The 19,385-nt window shown below is 49.1% G+C and overlaps 1 protein-coding gene across 1 annotated transcript in view; it reads left to right on the top strand.

Moving 5' to 3' along the window:
* Positions 1 to 19,385, top strand: part of Adcy1 (adenylate cyclase 1) — a 92,220-nt gene that overhangs the window by 41,121 nt on the left and 31,714 nt on the right. Inside the window, exons 5-7 of the mRNA XM_005001916.4 lie at positions 8,607 to 8,734; positions 13,726 to 13,884; positions 14,865 to 15,006. Of these exons, the coding sequence (XP_005001973.3) occupies positions 8,607 to 8,734; positions 13,726 to 13,884; positions 14,865 to 15,006 (429 nt within the window). The remainder of the gene's footprint in view (positions 1 to 8,606; positions 8,735 to 13,725; positions 13,885 to 14,864; positions 15,007 to 19,385) is intronic.

Genomic DNA, 19,385 nt, shown 5'->3' with positions numbered 1-19,385 from the left:
CATCATAGCTGTGAGCTGGTTGGTGTTGGATGCTTGACCTCACAGGTTCTTGGATCTGTCTGTTCTCTCACAGCTGTGGGCTTCCTGGTGATTCTCCCCAGCAGGGGGCGCCAGCTGCTTTTCTCCTGGCCAGTTTGAAGTTTTTGGTAGATTGAGGTGAGCCCTCCACTTTGCACCCAGGGGTCTTAGAGCAGCTGCCTTGGAAGCAGGGCCAGGACTTTGCATTTCATTTGGGTCTGCAAAATGGTGGTTTTTAGTTCTATCATTTCTGCATTTATTAGCTCATGAATTTTTTCTAAGAGAAGAATGTTTCCTCTCCATCTGTTTGGAACCTCAGAATAACAAATACTTGATTCTTTCTGTGTGTCTGTTTTCAAAATAACAAATCAGGGACCCATTATGAACTTGAGAATTTTAAAAAAACTGATTGCTCTGATCATTGCCATCTTTTTTTAAAAGTTTGGTGCTTGGATTCCCATATTGGCAAATGGGATCCATTCAGGCTGTCCTCTCTTTTGACATGGACATGGCCCATTGCCTCTGAAGCCGCCTTTAGGGAAGGTGGGCATCCTGCCTCAGACCCACCTTGCTGTTGGCCCAGAAGCCCTGCTTTATGTCCTCCTCATCATCTGGGTCATCAGCGGGCTTTTTTAGGGGAGAGAGTTAGGAGATTTTATTAGGAAAATGAAATTACGAATTTATATTGATATTTCCAGTACATTTAACTCCACTGCCTTGTTATCTTGTACCTTTTCTTCCATGCTGAAAATAGTAATGATAGTGCCCTGGTTTAGCTGTGTCACCCAAAGTTCATGTGTTGGAAACCTAATTCCTGATTCACCGTGCTGGGAGGAGGGGCTTCGTTACAGGGTGAAAGGCCACGAGCGTTCAGTCCTCGTGGTGGATTAGAGTTGTTATTAAAGAAGGGCTTAGTTACCTGGGCAGTGGCTTGTGCTAAAAGTTCCCTCTCTCTGTCTGCCTCTCTCTGCCTCTCTGTCCGTCTCTTTCTCACATGTTCTCTCTCCTTCTCTCTCTCTCTCTCTCTCTCTGTCTCTCTCTCTCTCTCTCTCTCTCTCTCTCTCTCTCTTGCCCTTCCACCTCCCTCCCTCGGAGTACAGAGGCCCCCCAGTTGTGGGCCCCTCCACCTTGGGCTTCCTCCCTCCAGAACTGTATAAAGAAAACCTTTGTTCTTTGTAAATTGCCCGCTCTCCCGTGTTCTGTTGAAGCAGTGTGGAATGGACACACATGGTTTTATTCCTTATTTCATTCTTCTGCAGAGTAGAGAGGTGGATTTGCCATCAAGAACAGACCACTGGGTGCACTCGAACCTTCTTTGTGGTTCTTTCTGGCCTTGGGTCGCACCCCTCCACCTCTGTTTCTGAGCCACTCAAAATAGTTTTTTTCTCCTGTGAGGTCAAGCCACCAATGTGGCTGAAGGTTTCTTGAAGTTTTCAGTAGCACTGTTTTCAGTTTAGTTTTTACTCTCAGATCCATAAGCTGCTGGCTGGGTTGATTCCACCTTGGAGACTCCTAAGTCGAGATGCATTGAGAGACACCTACTCTGCCACCTCTCTCCCTGGTGCCAGTCTCCCCACCGGCTCTCCTCCTGGCTCTCTGTTACTGGCTCATCCAGCCACCAGCTCAGCCCTTGGGGACGTTTGCTCGGTTTGTGATAGAAGTTGTGAAGGAGCCAGTGCACTGCGGATTCACTGGGGCTTAAGCTCCAGCGTTTTGGACACAGAACCCTGTGTAGAGTTTATTGCTGCTCTGGGGAAATAGGAGAAAAGCTTATACAGTCCGCAAGCTCACAGAGCTGCAAACAAGTCCCTTTAGAAGCTTTCAAACAAGCACGTAGCCTCCATAGGGTCAAAGCAGGTCCCACTAAAGACAAAATGCAGCTGGGAAAATAAAGCCCTTTTGGGACTGTCTCCCAGTGCAACTCAGGTGCTGAGTTCCTCCCTCCTTTCCTTGGCCACCAGGAGCAGATGCATGTGTGGCAGTGTTCTGAGAGTCCCCGCCCCCCATGACAGGGCAGGCTCCTCTTATCCTTCCAGAAGGGGACTGCCTTTGTACGGCCTCTGGTGGTGCACAGGTGTCTGCAGCATGCTTGGTTTGAGCTCCTCTACCTGGTTTCCTGCCCCCTCCCCCCGGGGCAGGAAGTTCCCCATAAAGAGCTACACATTGCATTCTTTGCTCAGTGCAGGAGCTCATGAAAGCGTTCTGCGGGAATGAATGATACACCTTGGAACCTTCTGGCAGTTGCCACTGGGTACGTTCCCTGCTTTTTAACTTTGTGGATACAGCAGGTTACACATGAGCTGTGGGCACGAGCAGGTTACACACTGCAGTGGAGATACAGAGTTTTCATCTTGTGAAGTTAGCAGGATGTGGCTTGGGTTTTGAATGCAGTTGCTGAGGCAAAAGCAGTATTAATTTAGGCTTGTCCTCCTCACCTGCCCCTTCCATTGGGGCAGCCAGGGAGTTACTTGCGCTGCCAGAATTGGAATGTACTGTGGAGTCCCCCAGTTCCCTGGATTCCACATTTTAGGGTTGCTCTGATATCAGCAGCAACTTCTTGCCCCTTTGGTCTTTGCTTGCTCTTGGATCTGTAAGGTGGTGGTTTTTATTTTTTAATTTTTATTTTTTTTTCAAATTGTATTTTAAAGAGGGTAAAATGAAACATAACAAAACAGATCATAAGAAACAATGTAAGAGACCCAGATTTCAAAGCAAGACAACTGGAGATCTTCACTGTCTATCATATTGTCTCTTGTTTTCTTCCAAATAGTTGTCCATATCTCCACACACAATGAATTTGTACAAAACAAAATAGTATAAAACTGATCAGAACAGGATGTTGAAGGCATTTTAGGTCTCAAGACCAGACAATAGGGGAGTCAACATGCTGCGGTAATGTCTCTCATTCTCTTCAAAATAGCTGTCCAAACCTTTGCATATTGAAATTAAACAAAACAAAACAGACTAAGATCACTTTGAACAAAGAATAATAGTATTGCAGGGTTTTACATCATGATGCTACAGAAGCAACACTGGATACTTTAGTGTGTCTTTTTCTTCAAGGTAGCTGTTTGTTTCACTGTGCATTGTATAATTGATTCTCATAAACTGTTTAGAAGTTCTATGCACGCATGAGTCTCTACATGTATACCTATCCTTTCTGTATTAGAGGGGAAAGCAAAACAAAACAAGACAAAACAAATTCCTAGCAAAGCACGAAACAAAAAAGACATAGAAAACCACAATACAAGGTGATTTACTATGATGTCTCTTGTTATCTTCAGTAGAATTGTCTATATCATCGGGCATAGTATAATTGAACATAGCAGTACATAACAATATTAATAAAAACAAAACTTTGGAGACATTATAAGACTTCAAAAGCAGGTAATAGTCAAACCAGAATGGCTACCCTAGTGAATCTTGTCGTATTCAGAGTAGTTGCCTATACTCTCAGACTTGATACTGTCAAACATAACAGATTCGAATAAAATCACTCAAGACAGAAGAGTGATCTAACAAACCAGATTCAAATAAGATCAGTCATAATATGACAATGTAAGTTATACAGGGCTTAAGATTAAGTTAATAGGAAATTAAGGATGGTTACTGTAGTATATCCTGCTATTTTTGGAATAGCTGTCTGTGCCCTCAAATCTAGTACAAGTAGACAGACTGTAATACAATATAATCAAACTAAACAGTGATGAGAACAGTGTGGATTTTAAATCCTGATACACTATTAACAATGTCCTCTGTCTTCCTTTTTTAGACAATTTCTCCCCTTTCACTTTCACAGGGTACACTGTACATTTTGGGTCCAACTAACTCCTTTAGTTTTTAGATTAGGGGGGCAACCTGTTATTTACCTAAGTGATTCTGAACTTTTTTTTAACCCCTGAGCTTGATCTTAAGTTGTATTCCTTTACCTACAAAACCCTCAAGGTTTTCCTTTGTTATAGCTAAGTAGTTCTCCACTGTACAGAAGTGTCATGACTTTCTAACCTATCTGCAGCTGCTGGATAAGCTGCCCCTATTTCTCTCTGGTTCCCTGTCACATAGAGCATTGTTTTTCTCATATTTGACTTTCAGTCCATAAGCCCTCTTTCAAGTTAATTATGTTTCCTATATAGAGCATCTCGGTGGATCCTATCTCCTGATATACTCTGCCTGTGTTTATTTTTGTTAGTGTATCAAGGCTATCTTTGTTAGAGATTACAGCCAATTTTCTCTGCCCCATTTCTGCTATGTTATTTTTCTGCCATTGGTTGTTAACTTTTCTCCTTTATTCCACTGTCTGCTCTGTTTTTTGAGAGCTCTCTGCCACTGTTCCTGAAATCCTGGTGTTTATTCTCCCTGTCTCTAGAATGTCCTTCAGTACTTTTTGTAGGGTTGGATTGTGGTCACAAACTACCCTAGTTCCTCTTTGTCATGGAAGCATCTTGTTTCTCCATTAATTTCTAGAGACAGTTTTGTAGGGTACATCAATATGGGTTGGAAGTTATTTTCTTTCAGGGCTTGGAATACTTTGCTCCAAGCTCTTCTTTGTTTGATAGTTTGTGTCGAGAAGTCTGCCATGATTTTGATGGGTTTTCCTTTACAGGTGATCTGTTTGTTTTCTCTGACAGCTTTTAATATTCTGTTCTTGTGATGAATTTCTGGGATCCTGATTATTATATGTCTGAGTGTAGCTTTTTTGGTTGTAGGTGGCTGGCATTCTGTATGCTTCATACATCTGAATATCATTTCCGTTTCCTATGCTTGGGAAGTTTTCCTTACTTGTTTCTGTGAATAGCCTTTGTATTTCCTTTATGTTTACCCTGCTTCTTCACTGACAGTTTTTATTCTTAATTATAGATCCTCTTGTCATCTTCTAGCCTGTGTATTATTACTGCCTGTTTCCTTATTATTTTTAAGAGATCTCTCCTTTTGCGATCACACACTGCAAACCTATCTTCAAGTTTTAATAATCTATCTTTAGTTTCTTTCAGGTAATTTTGCCAGCTTTAATGGAGTTTTTAATTTCCCGGTAATCTCTTTGAATCTGTTTCATGTATTCTAGGTTTCTCTCCTTTTTCTGTGTTCCTCCATTCTTCTGTCTGTGTCTTCTTGAGAGGTACTTAGCATTTCTTTTATTAATCTTCTTATATCTTGCTTTACTTGTATTAGTATTTCAGTTTTGAGTTCTTCTATAATGTTATGAAGATATTTCTTTATGTCAGCTGATGCCATGTCCAATGTCGCATATTTGCTGCCCTTGATCTCTTCTGTATTTACCTCTCCTGGACCCATATTCCCTTGGTTGGTGGCTGGAGACTTTTTCTTATTTCTTTCTCTTGTCATGTTTCTGGTTTCTTCCTTAAAGTGTATGGTGGAGGTCCCAGCCCCTTTCCATATTGGTTATGGTTCTTCTGAAGTGTGCTGCCTTCTCCAGCTTGCTGTTGATCATGGAGGTGCAAGCAGGGGTAATGTAGGCTGGCCCCTCCCCTCCGAGCCAGTCAACTATCAGGGGCCTTCGCCACGTTAGTGTGTGCTTCGAGGACAGAACCCATTCAGGACAATTTGGAGGGCAATTTCATCCCTGGCTATTTGGTCTCGACCAGGGGCATGACCCAGCCCAAGCAGATCCCACCAATCTGCTCTGGGTGAGAAGTGGCTAACTGAAGCCACTGTGGTTCCTGGTTCAGGCCTGTCCTGCCCAATTCCAATATGTTGTCCAGCTGGTCCCCCTCCCCATTTCGTGGGAGGACCAAATTCTGAGCACTCACTGAGGGTTGGTGCAGGTCTCCATGACATTTCTGTTCTTTGTTGTGACGCATCCTCCCGCCCAGGGCCTTGGGCTCGCCAACCCCTGACTTCAGCGCAACCGTGTCTTCGGTGTGACTGTGAGTTGTCTGACTCCAAGGTGCCCAGCACAGCATGGGACTGGCTCCAGTGAGAGCACGTCTGGCTCCAGGCTTCTGTCCATGTTTTTCTTTTCTTTTCTCCTTTTTCCTTATTTCTTCCTGGGTCATGAGAATCCCTCTGCGTTTGTCTGGTCTTCTCCATGGTGGTAAGTTCTAGCATCTCAGCTGTTTCTCTCGGAGAGGCTCTTTACTTTGCTACTTATCAATCTGCCATCTTCTCAGCAACCTCCGGGTGGTGGTTTTTAATTTCATCATTTCTGCATGGAATCAAGCACCCCACTTCTCAGCACCCCACGATCTGCTGGTTCTTGACAGTGTTGGACTGTGTTGGGGTATGTGTGTCTGTGTTATCCTAGGTCCCTTGCCCACGTCTGCCCACTCAGGCAAGTTGGTGAGAGCCCACTGCCACCCTTCAGGCTGTACCTGGGAAGCTAAGCATGAGACTTCCCTGCTGGTGTTCCCCTGGCAGTCCTGATTCTTCCATGGCTGGGAAAGAGGGGACAGCTGAGTCCCCGAGGGCTGTACCCCTTGGAGCCCACTCTCGTCCTCCTCCTCTTCTGTGTTCTTCCCAGTGAAACTCAGAGCCACAAGGCCCCTGTCGCCACTCCCAACCGTGCTTCCCACAGTGACTCAGGCACCAGCTTTCTTCCTTTATGAAGGAACTTTATGAATCTACAACTCAGAATCATCAGAAGCAAACAAACTTTCTTTTTTGATCTCTTAGCCTTGCTGACAAAATTCACAGAACCTTTGAAATGAAAAATGAAACCAAGCACTGTCCCCTTATGTGTTTTGGATTGTGACCCCAGGGTCAGTGTGGTGGAGGCCAGGCAGGAAGCAGAAGCTAGGAGGGCCCAGGAAGGCCTGGAGGTGTCTGGGCTTTGTATCCCAGGCAGTTTCCAGACATTGTGCTGACCGGGTTCCAGGCGAGGACTACTGTTGGTGATAGTTGATTGAGATACTTCCTTCAGAAAGCATATAACCCCCATCTGCCATGGAGGTCTTGCAGGTGGACTGGTGAAGGCGATCCTGGTGGACTCTTTGTACACCTCAATCCCTGAGTAGCAGGGATCGTCTTGAGGGCATCTCTGTCTTTGGTCACAGCCTGTGTAGATAGATGCCTCCTTCTTTGGAAAGCTCTGTGGGGCTTGTAATCAGAGGCAACACCCGTGCTAGCCCACAGGGACATTCCTTTTCTATGGTGGCAGGTGGGGTGGAAGGAGCAAGTTTGGGGCCATCTATACAGCTCAGTTTCTCTCAGACACTCAGCAGTGGCTGGAGCTGTTGTTCAAGGTCCCTGTGGCACTGCAGCTGAGACAGCTCAGGACAGTAGCTGGGGATAGCACGGGCCCAGGACTGGGGAGATCTGTCATGCATAGTCCTGGGGTAGGGCTTGTTGGCCCCCAGCTCACTTTGGCACTTGCTAACTAGCTGCATGGAGTAGGGAACGGAAGGACAGACTTAGAAATGAGAGCCACAGATGTATTCCCAAAGCGGAGTTCAGAGGGGTTTGTGGCTCTGTGAGGTCTTCAAAGTTCTGAAGCCTGTCCTTTGTGGACTCTGTGACCACAGTCCAGCCTGAGTGGTCAGATGCTACTGTGGATCCAGGCATCCAGCTGTCTGCTCCCAAAATTGGTCAGAGATGCATGGTAGTGGACAGCATTCTACGTGGGAGAACTGTCAGAGTTTAAACTGTCATGCAAATAGATTTCCTGCTGTCTTTAAATACATTCGTGTGTGTTTAAAACACGCATGGCTTCTAACTGGTAAATGTCAACAGCTGTAAGGCATACAGGGGTCTTGAAGAGAACATGCTTTCAAACTCCTGTTCTAATTTTCTCCTTGAAATAAAAACAAGTCCTATGTTGGGTAGAATAGTGCTTGGCCTCTGTTTTGATCTTCTTTGATCCCCACCTGGTTTCCCTGGGGGAGTCCATGACCCTCTGTGCTGGTGGTCGGGGGGGGGGGCACTGTGACAATTCAGTTTGCGGGAGCAGATGCCCCCGGAAGTGCCATTACAGTGTAAGCTTCCCTAATCTAAAATTCAGAATGCAAAATGCTCCAAATTCTGCAACTTTGAGGACCATGTCGAAACTCAAAGTCTGTTTGAGTTTTGAAGCTAATTTTAGGTTTCAGATGAAGGGTGTTTCACCACTGAAGTCTATGTCAGTGTTCTAAATCTGGAAAAAATCCAAACTCTGACATACATGTAGCCCTATGTGTTTCTACCGGTATTCCTCATATCTTGGTATCCAACAGGGCAAGGGCATTTAGTGGCAGGAAGTGCCTTCTAGAAGTGTGTCCCGGGGTAGGGACGCAAAGAGCTGAAGAGCTGGGTGGGCCTGGCCTGGCCTTTCTGGAGGGCCTTGTGCTGCCCATGGCCCTCTGTGTTGGGTCAGAGAAGATTCCTCACAGAGGTGGCTGTGTACTGTGCCACCTTCTACCCGAGTGACCTTACACCTGGACCTTAGAGGTTTGTAGGGTTGGAGAAAGTGGGAGGGGTGGACACCTCAAGAGGAAAGGAAGTGAGGGAACCACCAACACGACCCTGATCCCAGCTGCTGGAGGTGACTGTGTGTCTCCCAGGACTGCCCAGGACCATGATAACATGTCCTAGTACTCTGTGGTCACTAGGTCTACTTGCTGAGCAGGCAAAGCTGACTGTGTACTTTGTCCCCGAAGGAGAACCACTGTCGCCGCATCAAGATCCTTGGTGACTGCTACTACTGCGTGTCTGGCCTCACCCAGCCCAAGACTGACCACGCCCACTGCTGCGTAGAGATGGGGCTCGACATGATTGACACCATCACGTAAGTGGCATGCTCTCCGGGGACGTGTCCGGGGCTGGGGCAGCTGCTCTGCGATGTGATGCTTTGGCAACCTCGCCTTGGGTTTTGTATGGGATGTTTCTGTGTCCTCGGGAAGCCTGGGTATTGTCACATGTGCCTGAGATGTGGGAAAAGAAGTGAGCTGGATGAGCCATTTGGAGTTGGCCCAGTCCGGCTGGCTCCTTTTCAGAAGATTGTGGCGTGGGCTTGTCTTCTGCTTGGCAGGTGACTGCCTCTGCTGTTCTCTGGGAGCAAAGGCTGGGATCTGAGTGCTGAGCCCTCTTGGCATAGAGTCTGGTAGGGTGAGCCTTTATTGCCCAGCTGCCTGTCACTTCCCTGGGACTTTGGTGTCCACTGTTAGCTCTATGTTCTGACTCTGGCTCTGCCAGCAGTGCTCACACCAGTACTGCTTGCTGCACAGAGGTGGCCATTCTATGCCCCACAGTCACCTACCCACAGCAGTGCATTTCACTTAGGCATTTGAAAGGAAAGAGCAGAACTCAGGGCTCCACACCACTGCCCTGGGCATACAACTGGGCGATGGACCTGACACCCAGGTCTCTGTCCCTGTCAGAGTGCCTTTAGCTCAAAGCTGTCAGGAAGCTGACTCTCCTACTTGATAGATGGAGCAATTGAGCCCTCTAGACAGAAGGGACTTGCTGGGGTTACACAGCTTTTTAGAGGCAAGACCAGCCCAGGGAGTAAACTTGTGCGTCAGTGGGGGAAGCTTTTCAGCCCATCTTCCTTCTGCTGTGGACAGAAGCCACCTGCCTGGGCTGGTGGGGTGGGGTCTCAAGTCCCAGGGACAGAGTTCAGCCTCTGACCCCATGGGTGACAGGAGGCCCCGTCTCAGGCATCCAGAGCTCTGTCTGTCCCTGGGTGCTGGCTTCTTTTCTGCAGACTGTATGCATGGGGGACTCTAGGGTGGAGGGTGCAGGGGTGGTGGCCAGTTGAAGCCTGAGTCACCCTCACCCTGTGCCTTGTCCCCTGTGACATCTCTGCCCACCCTTTTCTGCTGAGTCTCCTTCAGGCTCAGGGCTCCTCTTTTCCTGAGTGGGCTACAAATTTCTGATCCCCAGTAAGTAGATGAGCTTGCAGGTTCCCGGCTCCCATTTTCCCTGAATCCTTCATTTTTGTCGCTATAAAAGGAATTGATGTTTGCATCTCTGAGTGGTTGTGAGGCTTAAGTGGGTTCTTGGATGAAGTGGGTGCGCGTGGGAGGCACAAATCAGCTCCCAGCCAGGAGGAGCCAGCCTGGAGGAGAAAGGGCCCCTCTCCTGTGGAATCCCTGCAGAGCTGTAGTCCTGCACAGCTGTTGGGGCGGGGCCACGTTTGTCTGCCTGGGGGAACCTCTGCTGGCGTGGGTGGTAGGGATGCTGGAATCTCACTGTTGTTTGCATGACTCCCAGACAAGCGGGGCACCATCTTGCTAAATGGATTTTAACTAAGTGTGGCCTTGGTCTCTGTATTTTTCGTTTGTTCTCCCACTAGCAGGAAATAGCCTGTGCTTTTCCTCCTGATCCCTCTGAGCCAGGAGAACACCATGCAGGCATCATGGTGGTCAGTGGATCTCGGTGGCCCCTTAGGCTGGAGTGTTGTATGGAGCCCTGTAAGAAGGGACACCCATGGGCAGTGTTCCCCAGCCCCTGGCTGTCAACAACTCCTTTCTTTTCCACAAACTGGCTCGTAGGTGTGAGCCGTGGAGAATACCTCACTTCCTCAGCAGGGAGTGTAGGTTAGCTTTGCGTTGCTGTAGCAACATACCTGAAAAAAGCAACTTAAAGAAGGAGAGCTTGGATTTTGCGTATGGTTTCAGTCCGTGGCCTGCTGGCTCCATGCATGTAGGTGTGTGACAAGGCAGAAACGTCACAGTGGGAGGAAGCTGCTCATCTCATGGTAGCCAGGAAGCAGAGAGCCAGAGAGAGAGCCAGAGAGGAAGGGACTGGGGGTGAGATGTGGTTCCCAATGCCATTTCCCATGGCCCACTCCCTCCCTCTAGGCCCCATCTCCTAGGTGGGCTGTTATCTTCCCATAATACCCTAGATTACAATCTACTTAGTGAGAGTTTAGTCCACTTGATGAAGTTAGTGCCTTCATGATCTGAAACCTTCTAAAGCTCTACCTCTGAACCCATAAGCCTTTCGGGGGTTAATTCAGATCCACAACAGTAAGTACCTTTGGGTATTATTTCATCTTGTTGTTGGATTCTAATTTTCAGAGCCAGACCTATGGATAAGCTCAGGGATCAACTTCTTGAAGGGTAGAGGGTGCTGGTGCATACTTGCACCTGTGTCCACTGCATATGGTTTTCCTTAATATTTTAGGGAATCTGGAGACTGTGAAGTTGTATATTTTAAGTTGAGTACTTGCATTTTTATAGATGGATAAGCTCTGGCGGCATGGGTTTGAACTCATGAGTGTGAAACCGTGTGCTCCATTTTTCTACCACTGTGGGGCACAGCTGTGGTCAATCCCGCCTAGAGGATAGCAAATCATCCTCTAGAGGAACCACTGTTCCATTGTCACAGCTGTTGCCACAATGCCTTGAGTGATGGATTAGCAAGGAAGCCTGGTAGATGTTTGTTGAACAAACTACACTTGTCTGCCCTTTCATTTTCGAGTTCTAGTGTAGTCATGACTAGGCTTTGGTTCTGCCAGGATTTCATTGCATCCAGGATTGATGAGGCCCTGGTCCTAGAGGTGAGCTACTTCCTAATAACTTCCGTGTTGGTGTCTAGAGCCAGACAGAAGTCAGGTCTATGGACAGTGAGCCCAAGTCTGGAAGGAATATGCTTGAGCCTGTGTCCTTGTTTCCTTGTCACTGGCACGAAATACCTGAGATCTGCAACTTCAAGGAGAAAAGGCTTATTTTAACTCATGGTTTCAGAGAGCTCAGTCTGTGCATGGAAGGTGGGTAAAAGGTACAAACATCATGGTGGATGGACTCAATGGAGAAAAGCTACTCTCAGTTGCCATGGCAGCCAGAAGCAGAGAGATGGCGGGGGGGTGGTGGTGGTAGGAGAGCCCAGTGCAAAAATGCACCTTCTAAATCATGTCCCCAGTGACCCACATCTTCCAACCAGTCCTCACCTCCTAACAGAACATCCCTGGCTGAATCTGCTGATGAGTGTGGACTCCCATATTCAACTACCTTCCAAAAACCTTACCTCCAAAGCCTGAGCCTTTAGGGGGATGTTCTGGATGGAAACCATAACAGCCTGAGAGCACAAATAAGAAAGAAAAGTAGGACAAATGAAGTTGAAAGGGCTGTGGAGATTCTGGTTCGTTGGAGGTGAAGTTGGAGGGTCCACTAGAATTAGGCAAAGTCACCTGGATGCTCCAGTAGCAGTGGTGCTGGGAGGAGCCAGCACAGTGACAGCTCTGGACACTGGATGCTTGCAAAGTGACCATCCAGCATGCTGCAGGCTGGGTGGTACCAGCTCCATCACCTGGGTGACAGAACCTACTGGAGGGACTGAAGAAGAGGGTGTAGTAGTGCACAGAGGACCTGGTGGAGGCCAGCAGGGACTCTGAGACTGTGAAGAGCTGATTTAGACGGTACAAAGGGGCCTAGGGACAGGGGTGGGCATGAGTTCCCATGGTTCTCAGGCTGTTGTCACCCATTTGGGACCGCAGAAGTGTGAATTCTCGAAATGTCCCAAAATACCATTGGCAGGTTTCTAGTCCACATTTTCCCTGTGCATTAAAATAAATTTTTTGTGTGTGGCACTGGGAATGGAACTCAGGGTCTTCACACTGAGCTCCATCCCCCTGGCTTTTATTTTTTTTTTTTATTTTGAGACAGGGTCTTGCTAAATCCCTAAGTTTCCCAGGCTGTGGTTGAGCTCTCAGTGCTCCTGCCTCAGTCTCCCAGTGCTGGGATTATAGACCTGTGCCATGTCCTGCTTCAAAATATATTTTAACTTTGGAATTATATTTCAGTGTCTCTTATTGGACACTGACAACAGGGGCTTAGAATTTAAAAATATGATGCCTAAAAGTGTATTGAAATAAATGGATACTGAAGATGCCGGTGTCATAACTTCCAAGAGACTTCTTTTGCAAACCTGTGGAGCACATCCTGCTGAGGGTCCTGAGGGTGAGCTTGCTGCAGGACTTCCGGGACCGACTTAGAGCTGAAGCCACCCTCTTGCACTGCCCTCCAGTAGCATCCAGTAGGCAGCTGTCCTATGTGGCTGCTGTGTCCTCTGCAGGCTGGGTCTGCAGGCCTGGGAGGAGAATGGGGAAGTTGAGATGGTGATAAGCCAGGCCAGGCTTCTCAGAGAGGGTCAGCCAGCCTGGCACCCAGAGTGTTAACCAGGATGCATAGTGTGACCCAAAGAGAGAGGCCTCTGGTGCGGGCAGCAGGGCACAGTTGGAGCTGGTGGAGGACACAGTGAGGGCTGAGGTGTTTTGCTGTCACTGTCACCTGCCTGGCAGTGACAGAGGTAGAAAGTGTGCTGTCCTTCTTGGTGCCAGCCTGGAGAGAGCCAGCAGGAGGCTGGTGAGTCCCTTATGCACTGGAGTAGAATTTAAATAGTTTCAGGGATTTTCAGGGCCAGTGTAGCCAGAGCCTGGTTCATATCCATGGAAAGTGAGGCTCCAGAAGCTGCAATGACCAGGCTAAAGTGGGTTTCCCAGTCCTCAGCTTCTGCTTTGTCTGTGTTCACCTCCCCAGCACCTCTTCCCTTGGGAACAAGGCTTGGGTGGGGTGTGGGTCCCTTTAAGGTCTTCCATGGGTTGAGGCTCAGGAGGAGGCATGGAAGAGCCCACCAGAGATGGTGTGGACACAGGGAGATACCTGGGTCATTGGAGAGGCTGCTGTCCACTGGCCAGGCCAGGAGGCTCCCGGGTGCCTGTGCCACCCAACACTACTCAGACCACGTGCAGCCAGAACCAAACCCAAGGCCCACACTGCTCCCCGGGGCCATCAAGGCAGCCTCAGCTCCACAGTCCCCCCACGTGTCTTGCAGGTCTGTGGCTGAGGCCACCGAGGTGGACCTGAACATGCGTGTGGGGCTGCACACCGGCAGGGTCCTCTGTGGCGTACTTGGCCTGCGCAAGTGGCAGTATGACGTGTGGTCCAATGATGTGACCCTGGCCAATGTCATGGAGGCCGCTGGCCTGCCGGGGTAAGTTGGGGACTGGGTGGGGTGTGGCTGAGTGCTCTCACCTCGAGGGCACCTGTGTGGGTGCTATTCTGACCCTTGGCATCGGGGCCTCAGGGGCACCTGTTTTGTCTCTGCCATGCCTGTCACCTGCTGTGCAGTCCCATGGTGGGGGAAGGGGGTCCTGCCCAGCCCACTGACACTCTCCTGGGATCCTGCAGAGAGCTGGCATGGGCCGAGAAGTCCCAGTGCACTTGGGGGCATGTCTAGGGTACAGGATGGCATCTCATTGCTTCTCGGTGCTTCATCCCTTTCCTCATGTTGAAAGTGCTGGGCCACACAGCCCCAGGGCACTGGCTGTTCTCTCCTGCCCCTCTCCCTCCTGTTAGCCCTCAAGGATCAGAAAGCACCCACCATCAGCAAAGGCCACTGCTGGCCACCCAGACCCTGCTCCCCTTGCTGGATCCCTGAATATTTGTAGATCCATCCGAATGTCCCAAGGTCGGTCACCTCTCAGTGGGAGCAGGGAATCAGCCTTGAATGCAAGGCTTCCCCTGCGTGGAAGTCAGAAGGCCGAAGAGCAGGCGAGGAGTTTGTGTTTTGTCCCTAAGGTCACAGGAGTGGCAGGCTGGCCAAGAAGCAGAGGCTGTGGGGTTTCATCTGTTTTGCAGGGTCCAGCTGTCACCTCAGGTGGGGCTATGGTTGCCACCAGCCCTGACCTGTGTTGCTGGCTGGGGCCTCTCCTTCTCTGAACCCCTCTTTTCCTTTTCTCGTCTTCTCTTGCATCCTCTGGTGCTTTCCTTTTCTCTCCCCTCTCTGCCCTTTTTCCTCCTTGGCCTCAGATGCCCCTTCTCTGTCTTCCTGTCCTGTCCTCTCTCACTTGCCTGCAGGCCTTCCTCTCCTTTCCCAGATGTGCAGATGTGCAGATGTGCGGGGACCCTGAACCCATGGTCCCTGAGTGGCAGGGCCCGACACCCGCACATGTTTGCATGCTTTTCCCATAGGAAGGTTCACATCACAAAGACCACCCTCGCCTGCTTGAACGGAGACTACGAGGTGGAGCCGGGCCATGGCCATGAGAGGAACAGCTTCCTGAAGGCACACAACATCGAGACCTTCTTTATTGTGCCGTCCCATCGGAGAAAGGTGAGTTCCTGGGTGGCCCCTGCCATTTGATTGCTCCCAAGGTGGCCTGGCCTGGGTGGACCTTCAAAGACACATTGCTGTCTCTCCTCCTCCCAGCTCTGTTTTCCAGCTGTGGACTTGCTGGGGGTGGGTGGGGCAGGGTCTGCTAACTCTGGGACTGGGCTCTGTCTGCGGCTTGTAGGCGGGAGGTGGAGCCAGGCAGAGCCAGGAGGGGGTGAAAACCCATTAGAGATCTGAGGTAATCTCAGCCTGGACCCCCTTGGTCCTCCCTCCCCTCTCTGGGCCTTCACTGCCTCCCAGAGCAAGAGCTAGGGCTGGGGTGGCTCTAAGAACTGCAGGGTGCTATGCGCAGGGGCTGTGGCCATCCTGTGTGGGTACTTGATATCACTAGGCCCAGAAACTATGATCTGGTCAGGATAAGAGGGTGAGAGAGGTGCTCCCAGGGCTCACATGAGGGTGCAGGTCTTGGTGAGGGGGTGGGGCTGTGGTGAAGGAGCCCCTGTCCTATACCACTGGAGGGACTCTCTCTGTACATAGCTACATGGCTGGTTCTCCCCAAGGCCCCTCCCCATTGAGCAGCTATGTCAAAGGCTCTTTAGAAGCGAAGCTTTCCTGGGCCTGAGGTCCTAAGCAAATGCCTTTGATCTCTGCCATCTCCCACTGAGGTTCCGGGAGAGGCAGAGTTGGGCAGGGTTGGACATCCTGGCTGCTCCAGGCAGGTACCATTGGCCAGATCTCCAGGTCAGGAACCCATACCCTCAAGGGCCTATGGTTGCCCATTGACTGCTTGGCATGAGTAGACAAGCCAGCCCTGTGAGTAGATGGCAGATAGTATCCTCACTGTTGCCCATTGCCCCCCAACTGGGTTCCTTGTTGTTCCTTCCTGCTTCCACAAGCGTGTTACCACAGCCCCACTTGATGACTGTATTAGCTTTTCTGTCCCTGGAACAAAATACCTGAGCTCAGTAACTTGAGGAGAAGTTTATTTTGGCTTGTGGTCCCTGGCCTCCAACTTCAGGCCAGGAATGTCAAGGGCCTATTGGAGGAAAGCTGCTCATGTTATAAAGTGACCAGAAAGCAGAGCAGAAGGAGGACCAGGGACAAGAATACCTTCTTCCAGATCATGACCCCTGTGACCCACTTCTAGCTAGACCTCACCTCCTAATAGCTACTGAACTCATCTGTGGGTGAATCCAGTAATGAATGTAGAACCTTGTGATTGTGTCACCTTATAGACACACAAGGCTTTGCTTTAAACTATTTTTGATTGAAACTATAGCATTCTGTCCACAACTCATTGAAAAGACTCGTGTCCATCTCATTATGCAAAATGTTTTTAGTCCACTGAGTGTCGCATAAGTCTTGGCAGTTCCAGCATTGTTGAAAATTCCAAATCCAGGGTAAATTCTTAGTTATGAGCACCTGTAAAAATGAAAAAGAAAGTTAAATACTTGCAACATAAAAGGCATAACAAGGTAAACTTTTCCATTCTGAAAGTGAAAAATGAGGGTAGAGGGATAGAAAGGAAAGGAACCAAAGACCAAAACCCAGCAGGGAAAACATTAAATTCTGTAGTTCTATATCCAGCAGCTGGGACTGTTTTGATGAGTTACAAGCTCCAAAGTGCTTGGGCAGCTCTGTCCCTATGGCATTGCTGGCATAGCCCACATGGCGTCTCTTTTGCTTTGCTCACTACCTGTGGCTTTCCTCAGCACCCAGTCCACCTTACTGGCTTTTCCAATGTACTGGGAACTCCACTGTTCCTTCAGCTTCACTCTTAACACTTTCACTCTACTTTGTCAAAGGCGTGCAGCCTGGGCTTCCAGGATCCCTTCTGAAATCTGGGTGGAAGCCTCTGTGACCCCACAACTCTTGCATTCTGCATGCCTGAAAATTAGCACCATGTGGATGACATGAAATTTCCACCAGTGGGAGCAGTAGCTGGGCCTCTTTGATCTTGACTGCAGTGGTCTCTGAGTGAAATTCTAATCTAAAGAAACTAATTCCCTAGGCAGCCCTTCTCCAGCAGGAGTCCAGAGCCTCTCTTCTCAAATGAAATCTTTATACTTTTGCATCTTTGAATCTGCAAATGGTAGGGTCTTGCCGAACTCTTGAGATACCTTCAAGGCAAGATACCTCTTTGTTGTCCTGATGCAAAGTGCTTGGCTCTGGGCTCCAACTTTGCAGTTATTTCATTTCTGGGAAACCTGAAATGTTTAATATTCTTTTGGCTTTGCCTTTTGCTCCTGATTTTCATTGTATATTTGGCTAAAAGCAGCCACCCACCTGAATGTTAGACCTGCTTGAAATTTCTTCTACCAGACAAATTAGTTCCTTAATCTCAGTTTCTTGTAAAGTCTGAGGATATGAAAAAAATACAGTTTCTTTTTGCCAATGTGTTACATACATGGCCTCTGGTTCAATTGTGAGTGAAGTCCTTGTTCCCCATGGAGTCCTCCTGAACCTGGGTTTTACTGTCTATGTTATTATCAGCATTTTGATCTTCTAAGGTGCAGCCAAAATCACCTGCCAACCTCTGTTTACAACATTCTAGGACTTCTCTAGCTAGGGCTTCTTCAGACCTTACCAAACTCCTCCCACACATAAGTTCCAGAGGTTTCTAAACCACATGGCTAGGCACAGATGCAGCAATGACCCCACTTCACTGGTCCTGGTTTTTGCATATTAATCATTTTCCCATGACTGATACAAAAATACCTGACACCTGCAGTTTAAAAGAGGAGAGGTTTATTTCGGCTCCAAGGTAGAAGAGGTAAAGTGGAAGGACCAGGCAAAAGAAAGATGTTTAACCCATGGCATTCAGGTAGCAGAGAGTGAAGGGAGGACCTCAGGACAAGAATGCAAAGGATATATCCTTCCAGGCCATGCCCCGGTGACCCACCTCCTCCAAGCAGGGCTGACTCCTAGTAACATATTCAGTTACTGCACTTATCTATGAATGAATCCACGGGTGAGTATAGCACCCCACTTTCCACCCATGAGGCTTTTGGGGAGTGTTTTATATCTAAAGCATAACAGTGACTCAGAATCCTGAGGTGCCCGAAGGCTGGTGAAATCCTGGAGTCCCATGTTCCAGTTACACAGCCAAATCCCAGAGACTCCTGGCTGAGCCCTGTACTCACACCCCACACACTGTTCCCAATTCTGTGTAGCTCCACCCCAGGTCTTCCAAAATTCCCGCTGTGAAATGATGCCACTGCACCTGCTGAAGAGGAGCTAGACTAGCAGTAGTTAGTGCCTGATGGAACTACAACACAGACCTTCGGGGAAAGCTGTGCTATGGAGTTATGAATGGGGTGGGGGAGACCTCTGTGGAACCCCAGAGCAGAGAGAGGAGGGGGTGCTGGAGGAGGCAGAGAGCCACCTTCTCTGAGGAACAGCTCCCATCTCTGCTTCTGAGGCTGAACCTCAGCCCAGAAAACAGCCACTGGTGACTGGAGAAACCTTTTCATCCAAGATTGAGATCTGAGATTAAAGGTCCAGGGCATGCCTGGCTCTCTGAACTCTTCCCTGGTTTATGCCACCTGAAGGCAGCTGCTTTTAACAGTGAGAATGTCTTTAGAAGTTACCTGTTAAAGATGGTGCCTCCACTTCACCTTTTCAATGTCTGTTCTTCTGGGGTACCCGGTTTGCCTTGGGTTGATGTACGATGTCCAGTTCTTGGGAACCAGTACCCAGTCAGGATGTGGTGGGTGGGCCTGAGGGAGACTGTAGACTCCCTGTGCTGTATGTACAGCAGCAGTGACCTCCTGCCTGGGCTGGACTCTCCTCAGCTTCTAAGACACAGCAGTCAGCCTGAGGGGGCCTGACCAGTGGGTTGAGGTTGGGAAAGTCATCTCTGTCTGGCTTGGATGACTGGTGGTTGGGACTGCCCTGAAGCAGATGCAAGGTCACAGGGCAGGTCAGGGCAAGGTAGGCCACTGCTTTCTGAAGGGGGAGTGTGGGAAGAGTTGATGGGAGGGACCAGGTGGAGGTGGGACTACTCCCTTTCTGTAGCTGGGGTCACCTGAGGAACATGAGGAGCGTTGGCCAGAGTCCTCAGGGATGGGCCCTTGACTGGCTACTTGGAATGGTTGGCCAAGGAAGAGAGAATGTGAAGACAGTCACAGGTTTACAGAGGTTCACGCATCTAGGACGCAGAGGACCCAGAGGTCCTCAATGCCACCTGGACCATGTCCACCATGGGTCCCGTGGTTGGAGAATAGGGCAGGCTGTGAGGTCAGTCATGGGCAGCTCACACAGGTGACCAGGGAGCAAGTAGAACGCTGGGGAACTGGAAGTGTTCTGTTGCTTCTGAGGCTGGGGTCTTCACGCCTCTCTAGAGGGCCATGGTGGTGGAGGTGGGGAGTGGTCATGTG

Source organism: Cavia porcellus, unplaced genomic scaffold, assembly GCF_034190915.1.
Source record: "Cavia porcellus strain 051 isolate PalLab524CR breed Dunkin Hartley unplaced genomic scaffold, mCavPor4.1 scaffold_23, whole genome shotgun sequence".
Lineage (NCBI taxonomy): Eukaryota > Metazoa > Chordata > Mammalia > Rodentia > Caviidae > Cavia > Cavia porcellus.
Note: the sequence above shows the minus strand (reverse complement) of the source record. Positions and strands in the feature narration are given on the sequence as shown.